This window comes from Vanellus vanellus (genome assembly GCF_965231255.1).
Source record: "Vanellus vanellus genome assembly, chromosome: 3".
NCBI lineage: Eukaryota > Metazoa > Chordata > Aves > Charadriiformes > Charadriidae > Vanellus > Vanellus vanellus.
This window is the reverse complement of record NC_138907.1, coordinates 2,166,700-2,184,436: the sequence shown is the minus strand read 5'-3', so window position 1 is coordinate 2,184,436 and position 17,737 is coordinate 2,166,700. Positions and strand designations below refer to the sequence as shown.

The 17,737-nt window shown below is 42.8% G+C and overlaps 1 protein-coding gene across 1 annotated transcript in view; it reads left to right on the top strand.

Annotated features, from left to right (window-relative positions):
• Positions 1-11,794, top strand: part of ZC3H6 (zinc finger CCCH-type containing 6) — a 28,900-nt gene extending 17,106 nt beyond the window's left edge. Inside the window, exons 6-12 of the mRNA XM_082481083.1 lie at positions 2,214-2,330; positions 3,842-3,955; positions 4,553-4,660; positions 5,444-5,697; positions 6,323-6,843; positions 7,118-7,357; positions 8,940-11,794. Of these exons, the coding sequence (XP_082337209.1) occupies positions 2,214-2,330; positions 3,842-3,955; positions 4,553-4,660; positions 5,444-5,697; positions 6,323-6,843; positions 7,118-7,357; positions 8,940-10,441 (2,856 nt within the window). The 3' untranslated portion in view covers positions 10,442-11,794. The remainder of the gene's footprint in view (positions 1-2,213; positions 2,331-3,841; positions 3,956-4,552; positions 4,661-5,443; positions 5,698-6,322; positions 6,844-7,117; positions 7,358-8,939) is intronic.
• Positions 11,795-17,737: the final 5,943 nt, after the last annotated feature.

Below are 17,737 nucleotides of genomic sequence, written 5' to 3'. Positions count from 1 at the left end.
ACTAGCAGAAAGTGGTTTATGAGCTTTGGTTTTGAATGGTTTTGAACTTCAGTGTTAACTATCTGAAATAAGTTATTTTGCTACTACTGGTTCACCTCAGATTTTTCAGCTAAAAAAATGGATGCCTCCATAGCTTTTGCCAGTTTTTGTCTGAATTCTGAAGAATTCTCCTTCTCTTTCCATAGCTGTGACCGTGGAAATGGAAATACACGTTACCGTGGTTTTCATTTAGTAATTCTTTGCCCAGGAATTAGAGGAAACATAGCGTTCAGTATTGCCACGGTATTTGTAAATTTCTCACTCCAATCTTCATTTAAATGAAAAACACTACAAAATTGGTGATTAACGGATCAAATCCATCCACGGCTAAAAACCGTTACTGAAACCAAATCATATTTAGGTCTGTATCCTGCGACTAAAATGTCTGTGGTTCTCCTCCCTCCTGCACTCAAGAGTGCACCCGGCTGGCTTCTCGCTGACGCGGTGGTGCCTAATTCAGCCACGTTAATTTTCCCCCGTGTTCTCCAGCTGGCCTAACTCTCTAGGGCTCCTGGGTGGTCCCAATAATCAGATGTTCCTTTCCCTGCCCTGCATGTGGTAGGGAAAAGGGCAGCCGTTTGATCTGTCAGGACGATGCCTCGTTTATAGCACTCCTCCCTCCCGTTGCTGTAGAGCGTGCCCTGTCCTCCAGTGCTGTCTCCCAAGCCGTGGGGAAGGGTGGAGGCGAGGAGGCAGCTGCAGGCAGGTCCCAGCAGGGCTGGGAGGCAGAAAACAAAAAGCTGGGCTTCTGGCTACAGCGAAATAATGAATTCTGCCAGGCAGATGCTGAGCTGTGTGGTGCGGTGGGGTAACCACTGAGACTGCCGAGCCGTACGGCGACATCCCGGGGATTCTCAGGGACGCGGTGGGAGCATTTCAACCTTCCTTGGGCCATTGTTTCAAGTGCTCTGTGGTGTGGGATGGTCACCGATTTGCAGTGCCTCCAGAGAGACTTGGAGCATCGTGTTTATGTGGTATTTGCTTTAACCTTGAAAAGGATCAATTACTACATTCAAAGCTGCTTTGTCTGAAGCAGCTGAGATTTCTCTGGATTTAATGTGTTGAGAGTAGAAAATGGATCTTGACTGATCCAGGAGTGGCGTTTCTAGCTCAAAGATTTCTGCTCCTCAACGTCAACAAAATCCGCTAATCAGCGTTAATGTTTTGTGACATTGCTTAATCTGCCGAGCAAAACGAGACTGGGCACTTGATGCGCTGATGCTCGTGTGTGCTCACAGAGCAGTGTGATGACTGGGGAGACCCACATCCATTCTGTTTCAGAAGTTCTTACTCAGCAGTCAGATCCCTGCTCTTTTTTGTGAAAATGGGAAATCGGAAAAGCCTGTTTCCCTCTGTGATCAGATCAGTAGGCAACCACCTAGCACTGCAAAGAAGACCTTTGTTTCTACCTTCTGTTGCAGTGTCACACACAGCAGTTCATTAAAGGTCACCTACTTCCATGACTTCACTAGCTCTGCTAGGCCCCTCTCCTGGACTCTCTAGTTAGATGAGTTTACTGCAGTTTCTTTTGTTTTTCTCAAGTGCAGGTGCCATATGGGAATCAAATCATAAGAGGGAACAATTATTTGCCTCACCAGGTACATAATAATTCTTACGTGTTAGGTCATGATTGAATTGCGCTTCCTCTCTGCTTTGCCTCATGGTGTAAGCAAACCGGTTATTTTTCTTCTAATGGGAGAAAAAATAAGATCGATAATCTGGAGATAACAATTGCATGAGAAGCACGTAGAGAGGAAGCATGGCAGAGTACAGCCTTGTGGCTAAGGTGGGGGTCTGGAAGCCTGGGCGATTACTTAACTCCTGGCTGTCTGCAGAGGTGGCCTTAATTGGGGGCGGTGGGCGCTGACTTAGCGGGTGCATTGTCAAATGAAGTGTGAGATACTCTGTCCATTCAGTGAAGTTATTTGTGTCTGTTGTATTGTAAGAAGTTTCTGGTTTGGCTGCATTTATAAAAAAGACTCTGTATTAAAGCAGCTAAGAACAAAGTATGTGTATTTACCTTTACTTTGAGCTGTGGGCATAATCGTTTTAAGAACTTAAATCATGGTGTAGTTAATCACACTTCGGGGTAACTAGTGCACCAAGTATGCTCTAATATTTTTGTAACTGCGCTTAGTAAGTAAACACCAGTAGGATGTTCATTTTTCTTACAGGACGGCAAACCAGTGAAGAAATGGGTTAATATGAGTCAGGAGTTCATAAATCAGCACACAGTGGAACACAAAGGCAAACAAATTTGTAAATATTTCCTTGAAGGGAGGTGTATTAAGGTAATTATGCACTGTGTCTGTTGTTCTGCTGCTTTGCTGTGAGGAAGGGGAGAAGATGCACTGTGCTTTTTTACTTCAGCTGATGCCAAGAAAACTTGTATGTTGAAACTCAGTGTTTTGATTTCTAATGTTTTGCGAATTTATAGAAAAAGGCCAACGGAAGTACTTGTGGAAAAAGATCTGCTTCTGTTACACATTTTTAATTATAACATTCTACTAAAATTGTTGTGTTTGCTTATTAATATATACAGTAAAATAATCTGTGATAGTATCATAAATTTACGGTGACAATGTATCGTGTAAATATATAAATCTTACAAGTATGGAATCTGTAACTAGCTAATGATTTCAGAATCTATGAGATTATTTCTCTTTTATGTGCTACTGCTGATTTTGAAACATTGAAGGAATTGCTTAATTATGCTAAATTATTTCTCTCTCTAAAGTAAAAAGCGGGGTTGTAGTAATAGCGTAGAAGAATTCCCTACCAAAGAATCATCTTCCTTCAGCCATCAAATGGAAGGCAGCAGAAAGAAGAGAATGCTATTCAGAGCAGTCAGCTGTCAAGCAAAAGCCCTAGCAAGACAGTCTCTTATTACATAAAAAAACAAAAACAAAAACCCATTGCTTCATTTTGAAGCTTATGCCGCTGTGGAGTTGAATCCTCTGATGTCAGACTAGTTCAGTCAGTTATAAAACACACTTAAAAACCGCATGCTTCTTGAATAAGTGAGTGCGTCATTTGTATTTGGTTCCTGTGTGTATTTAGAGATAGAACATTTTCTGTTTCTTTTTCAAATGGTCAAAGTAAAGGTGAAAATTAGTATGTTTTTTTCCAAACCAGGGGGGAATTGAAAACAGTGCGTTTGTGACTGCCTTTATATATTTTAGTATGTCATGCTCAGTTAAGATGAGTATTTGCTGCCACCTTCAGTTTTAAAACAAGTGGCTGAAAGAGCACTTGGTGTATTTTTCATGAAAATTGATTAAAAAAAATGCAAAAAAACCTCTTCAGCAAAGTAATCTTAATGTATAATGTGATATGGTTGATATAAACTTGGTATTACTTGGACTCTATTTTTTGTACGTGGAAGAGTCATAACACTTCACATGTTGGGCTTTTTTAAATTCTCCCACATACTCTTAAAGCAGCATTGGGTTTTCTGATAAAGTGCATAATTGTTTATATGGAAAATAATTTCAGTAAAGTACTTGTTTGAATGACTTTTTAATGCTAATTGCTAGCTGGAGACAGAGAAGAGAACTGGTGCTGTAAGACCAGCTTGTATTCTCTGACGGCTGCGTATATTCTTTCTATCCCCTATTCAGGAATTGTGTCTCTGTTCAGGCCCCCCCTATTTACATTTTTTTTTAAGGACATGTTTATAATGCAGTTACGTGTTAGTAAAGATAAAAAGTTTAAATTCAGCTAAGGAGGATGTTTTTCTTTACATATGAAATGGAATTACTCAGCGTTTCAGATCGATAATGTTTTTTCTTGTTATTTATAGGGAGAGCAGTGTAAATTTGATCATGATGCAGAGATTGAAAAGAAGAAGGAGATCTGCAAGTTTTACATACAGGGTTACTGCACCAAAGGAGAGAACTGCATTTATTTGCACAATATCCTTAAAAAAAAAAAAAAAATACAACCAACAAACCAACAACTTGAATTAAACTGAAAATTTGTATTTATTCTTAATTGATGTAAGTGATTTTTGGGGACAGCTATTTCTTTTTTTAAGAGACCGTGCCAAAGACTATGTAGATTTACTCCCGAGAAGTTGTTTTTCCCCTCAAATAGTTAGGAGAAAATATGTATAAAATACCGGTTTGTTTTCAGTTTTAAGGATTTTAAACTGTTTTAAACTTCAAGTTAGATGCATTTGTCCACATACTTTTAAACCCCTGATCTGTTCTTGTTTGTTTTAAAAAGACTTGTGTTTTATTTTGGAATTGAGACCTTCGTGTTTTTAATCACAGTTTTAGAATAGAGTCAAAAATAATGTTAAGGCCACAGTAATGTAATTATTAGTAGAATGTTAAATGGAACTAGGAGGTAAGTTGGTTATTAGCTTTCAAAATTCTTAAGATACTGCTTTGGAAAGATTAAATACTGGCAGAGAATTGAAGGACAGTTGACAGCTGAATTTTGTAAACTTGCCGAACAGCGCAAACTAGAAATCAGCCTTTGTTAGGAATCCTTAATACGTTGCTTACATGAATTCCCTTGCAAGTTCTACCATACAGGAGCAAAATGCTATCAAGGAGATAAGTGCAAATTTTCTCATGCTCCACTGACTGCAGAAACAAAAGAGCTGTTGGATAAGGTGAGCAATTCATAGTCTGTAAACACGAGGTTTGTTGCTAGAAAGAATAGGGGGGAGGTTGCTAGAAATTTCTGTGGGATTCTTAGGGAGTGTGATGTTAAGCTCTCCTTTTGCTCTTCAGCATGGTAAGTCTGTGGTCCTACCAGGAATTCCCCTTGCCATCAGTTATTCAGTTATTTTTCAGCCGTATCAGACAAGTTTATTTTCACACCTCAAATTTCTGCCCGTGAACTTTCTTTTGCGTCCCTTTCTGTGGAAATCTTCACGTACTCTGTAACAAGAAGTGTGGCTTTTGTATTGTCTACCTTTAGCTGCCTAGAAGTTAGATACCGTCTGACTTACTTCTGCACTCGGGGTGGGGAAAGAAATGAGGTGCCTCCTCTGAATGATTCATGAAATCTTGACCTTTGTGTTAAGTAGGATATTCGTGTCTCTCTCCAGTTACTCTGCAACAGGCCTTAACAGAAAAGTGTCCTGAATTTAACACTAGAAACATTATGAATCTTAGAGAAAGTCCTTCAATTTCTGTAACTTAAAATTACTGTTTGAAGGACATGGACTTGTGTGAAATTGTCCTTTCCTGACAACAGAAATAGTTTTCTTCCTGGCTGTGAATTGGTGTCCTGTGGAACAAGTAATAATAGATTTATAATTCGTCTGAGTTTGATGTCAATATATAGTAGTATTGTAGCAGGTAATTATATTTAACTGGAAAGGGCAAGACTGAACTGAATTGCACATACTGCAAAATTAATGAAGCGTTTGCTACGTTCTCTGTTGTAGGTTTTGAATACTGAGGAGGAACCACAAAATGAAGATGAGAAAGAACTGGAGGAACTCAGAAAGCGTGGCATAGTTCCTCTCCCTAAGCCACCACCAGGTGTTGGACTTCTGCCAACCCCGCCAGAGCAATACGCGTTTTCCGAGTCTGATATAGAAAATTATCAAGATCCCTCAGGAGATTATAAGAAAATTCCATCTCTCTTTGAAATAGTTGTGAAGCCTACTGTGGATTTAGCACACAAAATTGGAAAAAAGTAGGTTTTAGAATTTTGTGTAGAACTCTCCTTAAAACATGGCTGCATAAATATTTAAACAATTCTCTCTGTTTCTGTCAGGAGTATATGCTTCTGAGTATGTTGCTAATTCAATGATCTGTCGAATACTGGCTATCATAATTGTTTACTTATTTAATGCTTTCCATAGAAGAGATCTTACTGAGCCTTGACCTTCCAGAAGGCCGCTTCATTGGTTCTTGTTTTGGCTCTGTACCTGCCTTGCCTATCTCCATTTGCAGGTTGACCAAAGTTCATTCTCTTCTAAACTCTTTGTACTTAGCTTTTTCTTGACCGAAGCCAGTTGGTGCTCCCGATGAAGACTGTTGGCCTCGGAATGTTTAAAACTCTTAGTTGTAGCAAATGTCTGGTTCTGCATGTGCTAGTATTGAAAAAAATGTTCTACTTCCAGACAAGCTCTGTCGTGTGTAATGTATATAGTTACTCTCTTTGAAAATTATTTTGCTGCTTTCAGATTTTTGTCCAGCTTAAGATCAAATAGTTATGAACAGACATCTGTAAGAGTGAGGAGGGGGAGGAGATGGCTGATAGACTGTTAATCTTTGTAGGTGCAAAGTTTGATTCGCTAATTTTCTTTTGCCTACAGGCCACCAACCTTCTATAACAGCGGATCACCACCAAGACCACCTTTTCAGGGAAATGACCCACATTCTCAGCATATGTATAATCCAGGTTCAAGTCCAGGGCCAGGACCTGGCATGTCACAAGGACATAATGGGCCGCCAATGCACCCAGGTTCTCCTGGACATCATCCGTGCACAGGGCCTCAAGGCCCAGGAATGCCGCAGAGTCCTCCTATGCAGGGCGTTCCACCAGGCTTTCTTGGACCGCAGAACCAGGCTGGTATGCCTATGCAAGGACAGCAAGGTGGTCCGCCTCTCACACCACCGGGTCTCGGTGGATCTTACAATGCCCCAGGAGTTCAAGGACATATGGTGAATATGCCAAGAGAGAATCATTGTCCTCCGGGGCCCCAATACCAGCAGATGCCTGGTGAACGGCAGCCGAATATGAATTACGAGCCGATTCAGAACCCAGCTGATTTCTATGACAATTACTATTCTCATCAAGCTGTACATAACTTCCAGCCAGCTAATAATTCTGGTGGTAAGGACATTTAAAAGTTGCTCTTCCTTGATAAGGCGCTTTGCAGTTGTGCGGTATTAAAACACCATGGCTCCAAAGCTGAGCAGTTGAAAGAACTTTGGCTAGAAAGCCAAACCTTCTGGAATGTCTTCAGTGTATAGGCTTTATCAGCCGACGCTTTCCAGTCGTGTAATAGAAGTCACATTAGTTTTGCTTGATTATGTTTTATCTCCTCTGCTGTAAAAGCTTGTATAAGATAGCTGCTAACTGTTTTTTTTTTTTTTTTGTACTGCAGATGGAACATGGCATGGAGAATTTACAGATCACCAGGCTCATCTCATGGCTCAAGAGTCACATCAAGGTGGAAGCGAGTCAGACTGCATGAGTAGCCATATGGGCCATAAACCAGCCATTAATGTACCGGATTTTCTTCCGGCAATGCAGAAAGCCCTTTATGTAAGACTTAGTCAAAAGCATCAAAGAGATGGAGACTCTGTCAGCAGCCAGGGTCAGAGGGCAATGAGCAAAGATGAAGGTAAAGATAATTTTGAGAGTTCTAAACATACTTATTGACCATGTATTAGCCTGGAACGAATCGGTTGATTCGGATTTTCATCACGTTACCATTCACGGTCACTGTGAAAGTGCAAGCACCAACTCAAATCATATTTGCAGCTGAATATACTTGTTTTCCTTCCCACCTTGTTCTAGGATATTAGTATAGGCTTAGTTGCTGCGTTCCGGTTCCAAGTAGCAAGATCTGTGGATAATTTTTTTGCTATAGTTTGTACTTTTAAAAGGTTCTGTCGTTGATAACTCGATTACTTCTTAAAATCTCTGACTGAAACATAAAGGTTACTATTTCTAACTGCCAGTACAGCAAGTGCTGCTTACTCAGTTGTGCCTCTTGATCTTTTCTGCATATTCCGTTTCTCTAGAGGAGTATTTTTTTCCTCTGTGATACCTGAAATTTCCGGTGTTTAGTCTGAGTGTCTCTTCTGTAACCTGGACAATGGAGAGCAGTAAGCCTGCAGACCAGATTCAGCCACACAGAGTACGTTTGTCCCTTGGCCTGCTCCCTGCTGCACCCTTTTCTGAGGCTGCCAGGTTATGTGACCAGAAATGCATCTTCTGTGTGACCGAAAGGCAGTTGCTGTATCAAGTGTTTTTGAGAACATTGCCAGTAAAATTCTGATCAAACGATGAGTTCTGGAGATGCAGCCCTTCAGGCTACATACAAAACCAGAGTGACCTAGACTAATCTACTCTGAACTGAAGGCTTCACCAGTGCTTTAGAGTGACTGGTCCTCCCATCTAGAGGGCTATCGGGAAGCAGTGTAATGGAAAAATGTTCCTCTTAGCTGCCTCCCACAACATGTCACTCCCTGTTGTTGAATATTTGTGGGGTATCAGAAGCACTGAGGAAACACGCGTTATTGTGCATTAGATACTGGGGATGATGGTGGGCTTCGTCTCCATTTCTCGTTTTACTGAGCCAGAATAGACTACCGGTCTCCTTCCGTGAGTAGGCAAGTTTCGGATGTGGACCTGGGCACACAGCTGTGTTGATAAGGCTTTCCAGTAAATTGCAGAAGGTAGTTGAGGATTTGTCCTTTTAAATTACATATTCTTATTTCTTCCTTTCTGAATCTTAACCTCTCCCCAAAACCTTGTGATTTGGGTTGTAATGAAGCAGAAGATTCCACTTTTGTAATTTATCTGTTTTTAAGACTGCTGTAAGGTGCCATTTTACTTTTTGTTCTAACTGTCCCACAATGAAGGTCGTTTTCATCAAGACTCAGATTTTAAATGTTTTCTTTAATAAGTACTGGTAGAAATAATTGTTTGAAAGTAGGTTATTTTCCCAGATAATTATCGACAGAGAGATATGTGGAGAGAATACTCCCAAACTCTGCTGCATCTCAACTAGCTACAGGGTTTTTTTTAAGTCAGTTCTTCATTTAAACTGATTTTTGTCATTTTAGATTGTAGTTGTTTTCATACAGGGAGTGATGACTTAATCTCAGGTCCTCTCAGTTTGATTACCCTTTATATGAGTAAATGTGTTGTATTCTCTGGTGATCATTTGCTTGAATAATTTTTTTTTTTTTTTTCAGATGACAATGTCAACTGGTATTCCAGTAGTGAAGAGGAAGAGGGGAGCAGTGTTAAATCAATACTAAAAACCTTAAAGAAACAAAGCGAAAATTTTAGGAATCGGCAACAACATTCCACAGACCCCCACATGCTTGGTATTCCCACTGATCCGAGGCTGGCAAAAGAAAAAGGCGCAGGGCCTCAGGCTGCTGACCCGAGACTTCGGGCCTCTCCGAGGTCCAACCCCAGAAAGCCTTCAGAATCCGCATCCTTGGACCCACGGCTTGTACGAGATCCCAGGATGCACAAGGTCAGTGAGGGTGGTCACGCCAGCTCGTCCCTTGGGGGAGCAAAGCTAGATTTACACCACGCGCACGCTGGAGTTAAAGTCAAGCAAAAAGGGATGGATGATGATGAAGACGACTCAGAAAGAGAACTGAGAGAACGAGCTTTTCTGATACCGTTGGAACCTTTGCCTGGTGTAACGTTGAGGGATCCCCGATCTCAGCTTAGGCAGTTCAGCCACATTAAAATGGATGTCACCCTGATGAAGCCAAACTTTGCTAAGCATATTGTATGGGCGCCTGAGGACTTGCTCCCAATACCTTTGCCTAAGCCTGACCCCGTCTCTTCAATCAATTTACCTCTTCCTCCTCTCATTGCTGACCAGAGACTTAATAAACTGCGGAATTTGAAAAACGATCCCCATCCAAATGCAATGCCAGCTGACCCCCGACTAGCTGCAAAGGCGAAAAACAACTTAACGGGCAGGAGCGGCTATTTGGATCCATCTACAGATTCGCATGCCAGTAGCTCAAGCAAATTAGGAGATCCTCGCTTACAAAAAAACGTCGATCCCAGACTCCACAGACTGTCGAGTGCAGATACGCATCACGGAGCTGCAAAGGATTCACACCCTCAAAAGTTTGACCCCCGCCTCGCCAGATCCGCTGCTGGCTCATCGCAGCCCTCGGAAGCTGCGACTGCTAAACCTGACCCAGATGCTCTGCCTCCATACGCACCCAAGTTATCCTCAAGCGGTGTTAGGCTGGGAACTCCAGGCTCGATACTGAGCGGTATTAGTTTGTACGATCCGAGAGATCACAGCTCCTCATTGGACACAGCTCCAGCTAGTTCAGGAGAGAACGGAGAGAACCAGAAAAAAAGTATTTTGAAAAATTCTGGTAAAAATGAACCCGGTCTCTCAGAAGATCCATCGCTGCAGAAGGCTGCCTCGAACGTGGAAAAGAATACGGAAGGATCAGCAGAAGCTACTTCAGATAAAGCAAATAGCACCAGTAAATCTCAGGCTAAACACTCCAGCGCTGCACCTGCGGTCCATAATCTTCCTATCCAAGCTTTATCGGGATTAATCAGACCGCAGTACAGCGACCCGAGGCAGGTTAGACAGCCTGGACAGGTAACTCAAACACAGGATAATGATCCGAATGGGGAATCAGATGATAAGTCGTTAAAAGATGTTTTCAAGACTTTTGATCCAACTGCTTCACCGTTTTGTTAGCAATTGATTTTAAGTCTTTTTACTGTTGTGAATATTGCAGTTTTCTGCTGTTTTGTAACTGGTTTACCTCTTTGCTTTATTTATTTTTAAATTATAATTATCAACACTTTTCAGCTGCTAATCTCAGAACCACATGCAGTTATACAGTATGCTATAGTGTTTGCAAAGCTGTGGTATTTTCTATATAATACTTTTCCAATTTCAGGGAGACTAATAATTGACATGTAGAAAAAACCCCCATGTATCGTGTTAGAGCTGATAAAAGCACTTTCATTGTAAATAAGTCATTAAGAAAGTCCGAAGACCTGTATATGTGAGCTGTCTCTTTCATAAACAACATTTAGATATGATTGCCACATTTGTATGATTGTATAGATACAAGCAATATTATGTACATTACTGTGAGAGACACTGACAAGGATTGTCTGATGCATCAAGCCAAACCTACTAACTGATTTACCTACGTAAATGATTTAAAAGGAAAACGTTGATCCTCCTTTTCAGATCAGTTGATGTAAGACGTTGACAGTTTTTATTCATGCAGTCAATATTCTTAGTGTAAAAGAGACCTATATCGCATATTGAGGATTAAAAATGTCATATCTTTTAAAAGTATTTTATTCTATGCTGTATATAGAAGAAATTGTGAAGTACATAACTAGAAGAAAGTTACTGTTAAAAGTGGAGAATACCTAAGTTGTCTAATACAAAAAAGGGTTTTTATTTAATTTTTTCACGCATACACAATTCTGATTAGTGCTATAAGTTACATTGTGGTGTTCATGTATTTCAATGTATTTTTGTATTCAGCTGCTTAATTTGTATTGCTTTTTTTGTATTGATGTAACTGCAGTACTTGTATTCATGGTGTCTTTATGACATTTTTAACAAAAAAATTAAAAAGGGTACAGTTAAAGTCTGGTAATGACTGTGATGTTGACATGTTGGCAGCTAGTTCAGCGTTGGCGAAAGAGCAGTGGGGGTGTCTGAAGGACGAAGGTGACTAAAACTGCTGGTTTTAGTGCAGTCACTACACCGCTTTACAGTCAGATGGTAGCGGGTTTTTAAACTAACCTTGTACTCAATCCAAATGGAGTTAGCTTGCTGCGTGGTTCCAAGATCAGACTGCTGATTTGGAGAGAGTCGTCATTGTTCTCTTACTACAATTACCAGCATCGCTATGAGAAATGTCATGCATGTTCTTTAATTTCTGAAGATGTTGCATGCCGAGAGCACAACTGTCCTCAAAGCCTCTCTTGTTTTGCCTTTTGGGTTGTTTTTTATATAGAGGAAATGTAGTCATACCTAGGTAGCTACGTTTACAATAAAAATTTGCCGTCTGCTCAATTGCCATCTGGTTCCCGCCCACTTGGAATGTTTCTTTGCATTAAGTCTTTTCCTTGGTGGACCTTTTCCTCTTTGTTTCTGTCTGTTGGCCCAAGTAACGCTTGTGGCTGGTACAGTATAGTGTTTGTCACAAATGCCGAGGTTTTGGTTTCTTGTGGCCTTGAGACAAACAGGCGAGAGCATACAAGTGTCTTGCATTGATGAGCAGAGCTTGGATGAGCTGAGGGAAGCTGCTGATTTCTACGTGTGCAAAACACAGCAGAGGAGACATCTCTGAAGGCAATAATGGTTTCAATTTGCCTTCCTAATTTCCCAGAGTATAAATTGTATTAATTTTAGGATATTTTGAGTTGCGCTTACTCCATATAATTGAAAACTAGGTAACAGACATGAAAGTTGGTAGTTATTTTGGATTAATCCGTTAGTCCTACATAATTACTTCTTATTACTTCTTCATCTGGTGTCAAGGTTGGCTGTTCAAGAACTTCATCAAAGAAACAAGCCAGCAGAATTGGACAGTAGGGAAAAATCTAAATGGTTTGGAAATAGCACGTGGATTGATAAGGGAACAAAGAGAGAAAGTGACAGTATTGAAGCCAAATGCGTGGTTTCACATTTAGATGTGGAAAGTACTTGTAGGATGCGCAGCTCTAACCTGATGTCACAACTTGTTGTAGGGTGGTGATGATGTCATCACTGAATTGGATTCTCTGTGGTTTTTTGAAAGTACTTGAAAGATAAAGAGTCAAAGGAAAAGCTTTAATACCAAGAGCAAAATGACGTGCCTTACAATTGAGAATTGAAGGATCTCGGGTGGTTTGCCATCAGTCCTGTTACGGACCCACTTTGGAGTTGCAGGGTGTGTTCTGGTAGGGGGATGCAGAGTGCTGACTTCTAACCTTGGAGATACACTGTCATCTCAGTATCTTTAATACTATACAGGTCTGTATTTCGGATAAGAAGGGGTACAAAGTAAGGAGAAAACGTTATTTGGAAGGGTTCAGCTAGTCCTTGCAGCCTGTTGTCTCCATGTGTAACCACCTCCTTCCTTCTTCCCAGATCCATCCGTGCCCAGCCAGCAGGTCCCCGTCGGCCTCCCCAGGTACAGCGCGAGGGTCTGTGGGGTGCTGCTCGGCTCCTCCATCCACCTGTGTTTGCTGGTTTATTCGTTGCAGATTTCTTCCCCGAGTCTACGCTTGCTCTGGTGTGCCCGCTGCTACTGCGCTCTCTCGAAACGTGGAGGAGATTCACTGCTACAGTGCAAGTACCAAACTACCTGGTACGGGAAAGGTGCTGGGGCTGTCAGAGGGGGCAGGACGGTGTGTGCAGGGACAGTCTTGCCACACCGAGGTGGGCTGGAATGGGCTGCAGCCGCCAAGCAAGTCAAACCTGATCTGCTGTGCGGATTGATTCTGTCTTTCGCAGGGGAGGTTTGTTCCTGTCTCTTCTGCAAGTGCAGTACGATGGCACGGAGCAGCGTTTTCCTTGGGCACTTGCAACTCGTGCCCCTCAGACTGTGAAGCACGGGTGTGGAGAGCGGTAACAGGAGCAGCTGGTATCGTTGGTCCTGGATACTCTGGAATCCCGTGGCTGTGAGGTGGGTGATCATCAGCGCTGAATGTTTTACTCTGGGTAAAAGAGAGTCCTGGGGTTGAGAGGGACTTGGGGAGAAAAGTCTCATTTCTCTGAAGGCTGCAGGATCTGCTGAGTCAGGGGTAGCAGGTGAGACAAAATGCTTCCCACTCCTGCTAGCCCTGGAGATGCGGGAGAGTAAAATGTTTGTCTCTGGTCTTGTCCATTCTGCGCTTCAGAAAGACTGAACATTGCTAGATCACCACCTGGTGTTTGCTGCCCCATGATAAAAATACTTGTAGGGAGATTTCTAGCCTTCCTAGGTAGCCTGTTCTAATATTTGTCTACCATGATGAAAAGATTTTGACATGAATCCTTCATACTGCAAAGTAAATAAATTTATTCTTGCAAAGTAGAGAATACTTAATTACACTCCTGTTTTGCATTTCAAAAGTCGGTGGTCCTATCCCTTACTCTTCCTTCTCATTCAGTTCTTCTTTTCTCCAGCTTTTGTAGTAGTGCCTTTTTCATGTTACCCTCTGAGTTCATATTTTGTGTATGAACTCCACCCTGTACACTGGCTCTTCTGCAGGATTAGATATTTCTGGCTGACCTTCCTGTGCAGCATTTCGGATTGTTACCCTTAGAAGAAAAGGTGAGGGTTGCTAAAAGGGTGATAGTTGCAAAGCGGTTTGATAGTGTGCTAAAGATCAGGGCCTGAGAAAGACCTCCCAGCTCTGAGAGTTTCTTGTGCAGGAGATGAGCAGTTCAGTCATTTACAGAACCCCCTGATCCCTACCTCCAGCCAGATTTGCTGGTGCTGCTACGAGTGCGTTTCTGCATCCTTCTGTTCACATCTTGGATGAATAACTGACAGTTATTGAAAGAAATATAATGAAGGTACTTCATCAAATGCTGTCTTCCCTGTAGCAGTGTTTGCCAAAGGAAAGGAAAAAATGCCTGACCGACTATATAAGAGCCAGAGTTGGCTCACAGCCGGACGGGGGCATGCATGATACGAATAAAAAGAATTGTAGCTCTGCTTGGTAGCCATCGATTCAAGTAATGGTTTCAGAATGATTACTGTGCCAGGTAACAAAGATCGGTGAATGATATTTTACTGAACAGAAAACTCTGTTTTCCCTTTGACTGGGTCTTAAAGCTCTTCCCCGACTCCTGTGCCCTCTGGGGCTCGGTATCACATCTTATTGCTCAATTTCAAATGCCACCTGGACAAGAGGCCTCTTAGGAAATACACTAGCGTGTGGCATCATTTTATTCTTCTTTGTTCAGTCGCCAAAAGGAAGCAGTGTCTCTGCAGAGTGGAATTTGCCACAGCAGCAGCGGCCAGCACACAAAAGCCTTTTCAGGACTCTCAGTCCTCCTGCAAGAGCAGCTCTAGCAGAAGAGGTGTGAGCTGGGAGGAGTGCAGCACGGGCTGCGTTCTTTCTGCTGAGGCCAGTTAGCGAAGCAGTTCCCCTTCAGCAGAACCTGTGTTTACAGGTGGCTGTCCATAATTGTATGTCCTTTAATAGGTTTTGGACGCTTGGGGGTATACTTGATCTGAGGTGATTGTTCTTGCACTATAGCCGTCAAGGTGGGTTCAGCCCTTGCCCGAGTCTTGCGGAGCCCTAATTCATCCCTGTCTGAGTTTAAAGACTCCTTGGCTCTGTGCCACAACAGGTTTTTTCTCCAATGCATACAAAAAGCAGCTACTTCTTCTTCTTCAGAGTCAGGTGGGGGCTGTTGCAAACCCTGTTAGACAACATATTTGCATGCTTTAATATACTGTTGTATACATTAACTCGTTTAAAGTATCTTAAATTATGTAAAGGTCTGAAAGTATCAATTGAATCTGACTAATGTGGCATCTCTACCTGATAACGCTTAAAAAATGCTTAAAAGTGCTTAAAAACCTGCTTACAGAGAGATAAAAGGAATGCAGTATAGTTAATTTATTGATAAGCAGGGAAATTTCCAAAGGGAAAAAGCCAGGTCATAAAGGACTTTGTAATCTAAACAATCAAGATAAAAGAATGACTAGTTGCTTCAAGCTGACGTCAGCAAAGTAAAAAATGGACATATATAGTCTGTTTTTAACAGTATGGGCAATTAACCACAGGAGGAGCTTTTCCAGCTTTGTGGCTGATTGTTCATCAAGTAGGATTCTAGTCAAAGCTGTGTCTCTTTCAAAAAGATGCTCTGGAGCTTAGCAGAAGTTGTAGGATTATATAGGAGGCTAAGGCACACAATGAAAAACTGCATCGGTGGAGAGTCTGGTTGTATCTGCACTTGTTTTCTGAGTGCTTTCAGATAACGTCTGCTCTCACAAACTATTTACAGTTGGATCAATCAGCCATTGGCAGCTGCAAGGGAAGCTCTTGGGAGTTTTGATCAAAGCTGATCTTGAGACAGCATAAAGGCTAAGACTGACATGGACTGTTTCCAAATATGCTGCTGCTCTCCTATCCAAAAATGAAATGGGAAACGGATCAGCTAAAGATGACTTCAGAGTTGGTAGCACTTAGAGAGCAGATTCAATGCCTGGAAAGATGCATACTGGGCTTTGGAAACAAGACAGAAAGGCATAAAATAAAAACATCACAGTAAGAATCTCTACCCCGAGCTGGAGACAACAGAGGTCCCACGGCAGCCGGCTGTCACCTCCCATAAACCAGGCTTGGCTGTAGGAGCTCCCACAGCGTGGGCTCACCTTGCAAAACCTATTTGATGCCATCAGCGTTAACTTACTTTGACGCATGCTGACTCAGCTGCCTTCAGAACATGCAAAACTGCTTGAATTAGGTTCTGCGCGTTGCTCACAAGCAGCTCAGAAGAGGACTTGCTCTCTGCGGTGACTGCTTTTACCCTTAAAAGACATTTTAAAGGCTTTTACTGGAAGAGCATCAGACGGCGTGCCTCCCCTCTGTGGCCAGAACTCTGTCAGTTACTCTCAAACCGGACGATTGTCCCCTGGACTATCAGAGCAGTTTTCCATAGATGCAGGCAAACCAGGGGAGGAAAGGGCTGTTTACAGCAACAGAAAGAGGAGAGGGAGCTCCCAGAATTGTAACTGAACAGGGCTACGTGCTGATCCAACAAGGACATCTGGAGACCACCGTGCACATCTCTTTGAGAAGGGGGCCACCAGCCTTGGGAGAGATTGTCCTTGACGCCGGCAACTCACCTGGCCACGATGCCGAGCTGGCTGCTGATGGTGTGGGTCTGCTCTGCCGCGCACAGTAGCTCTGCGGAGCATCTCTTGTCGAGGCAGTGCTTCGCAACGATGTGGCCAAATTTAACAAACACCTGCCCATCGGAAGCCATTTGCCTCGCGCAGGCAACAAGCTGGTCCTTGCTCTAAAACAAAATAGAAATACATGTGTTTGGGAAGAGAAGGAGGAAAAAGACCACTTTCCTGCAAGATGAGGGCATCCAGGAAGCCCAGAAACAAGGAAACAAGGAAAGGACTAGATGCCAGGTTCACATCTGGTCAGGAGAAAGTAATTTCTGTTGCTTTGCATAAATGCAGCTGGTGGCACTCTTACAAGAGCGGAGTAATGCAGGGGTTTCAGCAGGCACTGGGCAGCCCCGTCACTGGCTTTGACTGTGCTTTTAAGGAAAAAATATTGTCTTTATGCTTATAAAGCACTGGGGTGGAGGGGATGAAACACTCCATACCGTGATGGGGCCCTTTTTCCTCAGGAACTGAGTCATGTGAAGCATCCTTGTTGCCATGTCCTTGGTGACCTGGGACATCTTGCTGGCACCACCCTGCCATGTGTCACTGTTTTCTCTCTCGTGCTTCGCAGGGTCGCTGGCAAGGGAGACGCTGGGAGGACCGTTCTGGTGCTGTCGAGACAATAACTGAACAGATTTGAAGTCTGGAGTGTGCAGACGCACTGATGCTGAGAATTCTCCACCTGTGTGTTTCTGAAGCAGTTTTTGGTGAGTAAAGGAGATGGGAGAGCTGCCTGCCACCTTGCTGGGTCTGCTCTGCCTTCCCAACCAGCCCTTCTCTCCTGTCCCCTACACAGTGGGATTATCAAATCCCAATGACCTGTGCCATCATCTTCTGGAGCTATCTCCAAACGGGCGGTAGCTGTCATGTGAGCTGACAGCACCCGTGGTTGAGAAGTACGATTAAGTGCTGTAAACCACTCTGCTGAGTGATCTGGATTGTGTACTGAAGCCTTTGCCAGCTGCTGACAACCAACGGCAGTTGTTGTGCGAGTGGAGTTGCTGGTACTCCCAAAGGGTGCTTGTAGGGAGGTGAGGAGCTAGGTAGTGTTTCAGGGGAGGGAGAGCAGTACAGCTCTCTGCTCCTCAGAAACAGGGTTTTGGAAATGGGTTTATTTATGCAAGAGTGTCCATCGG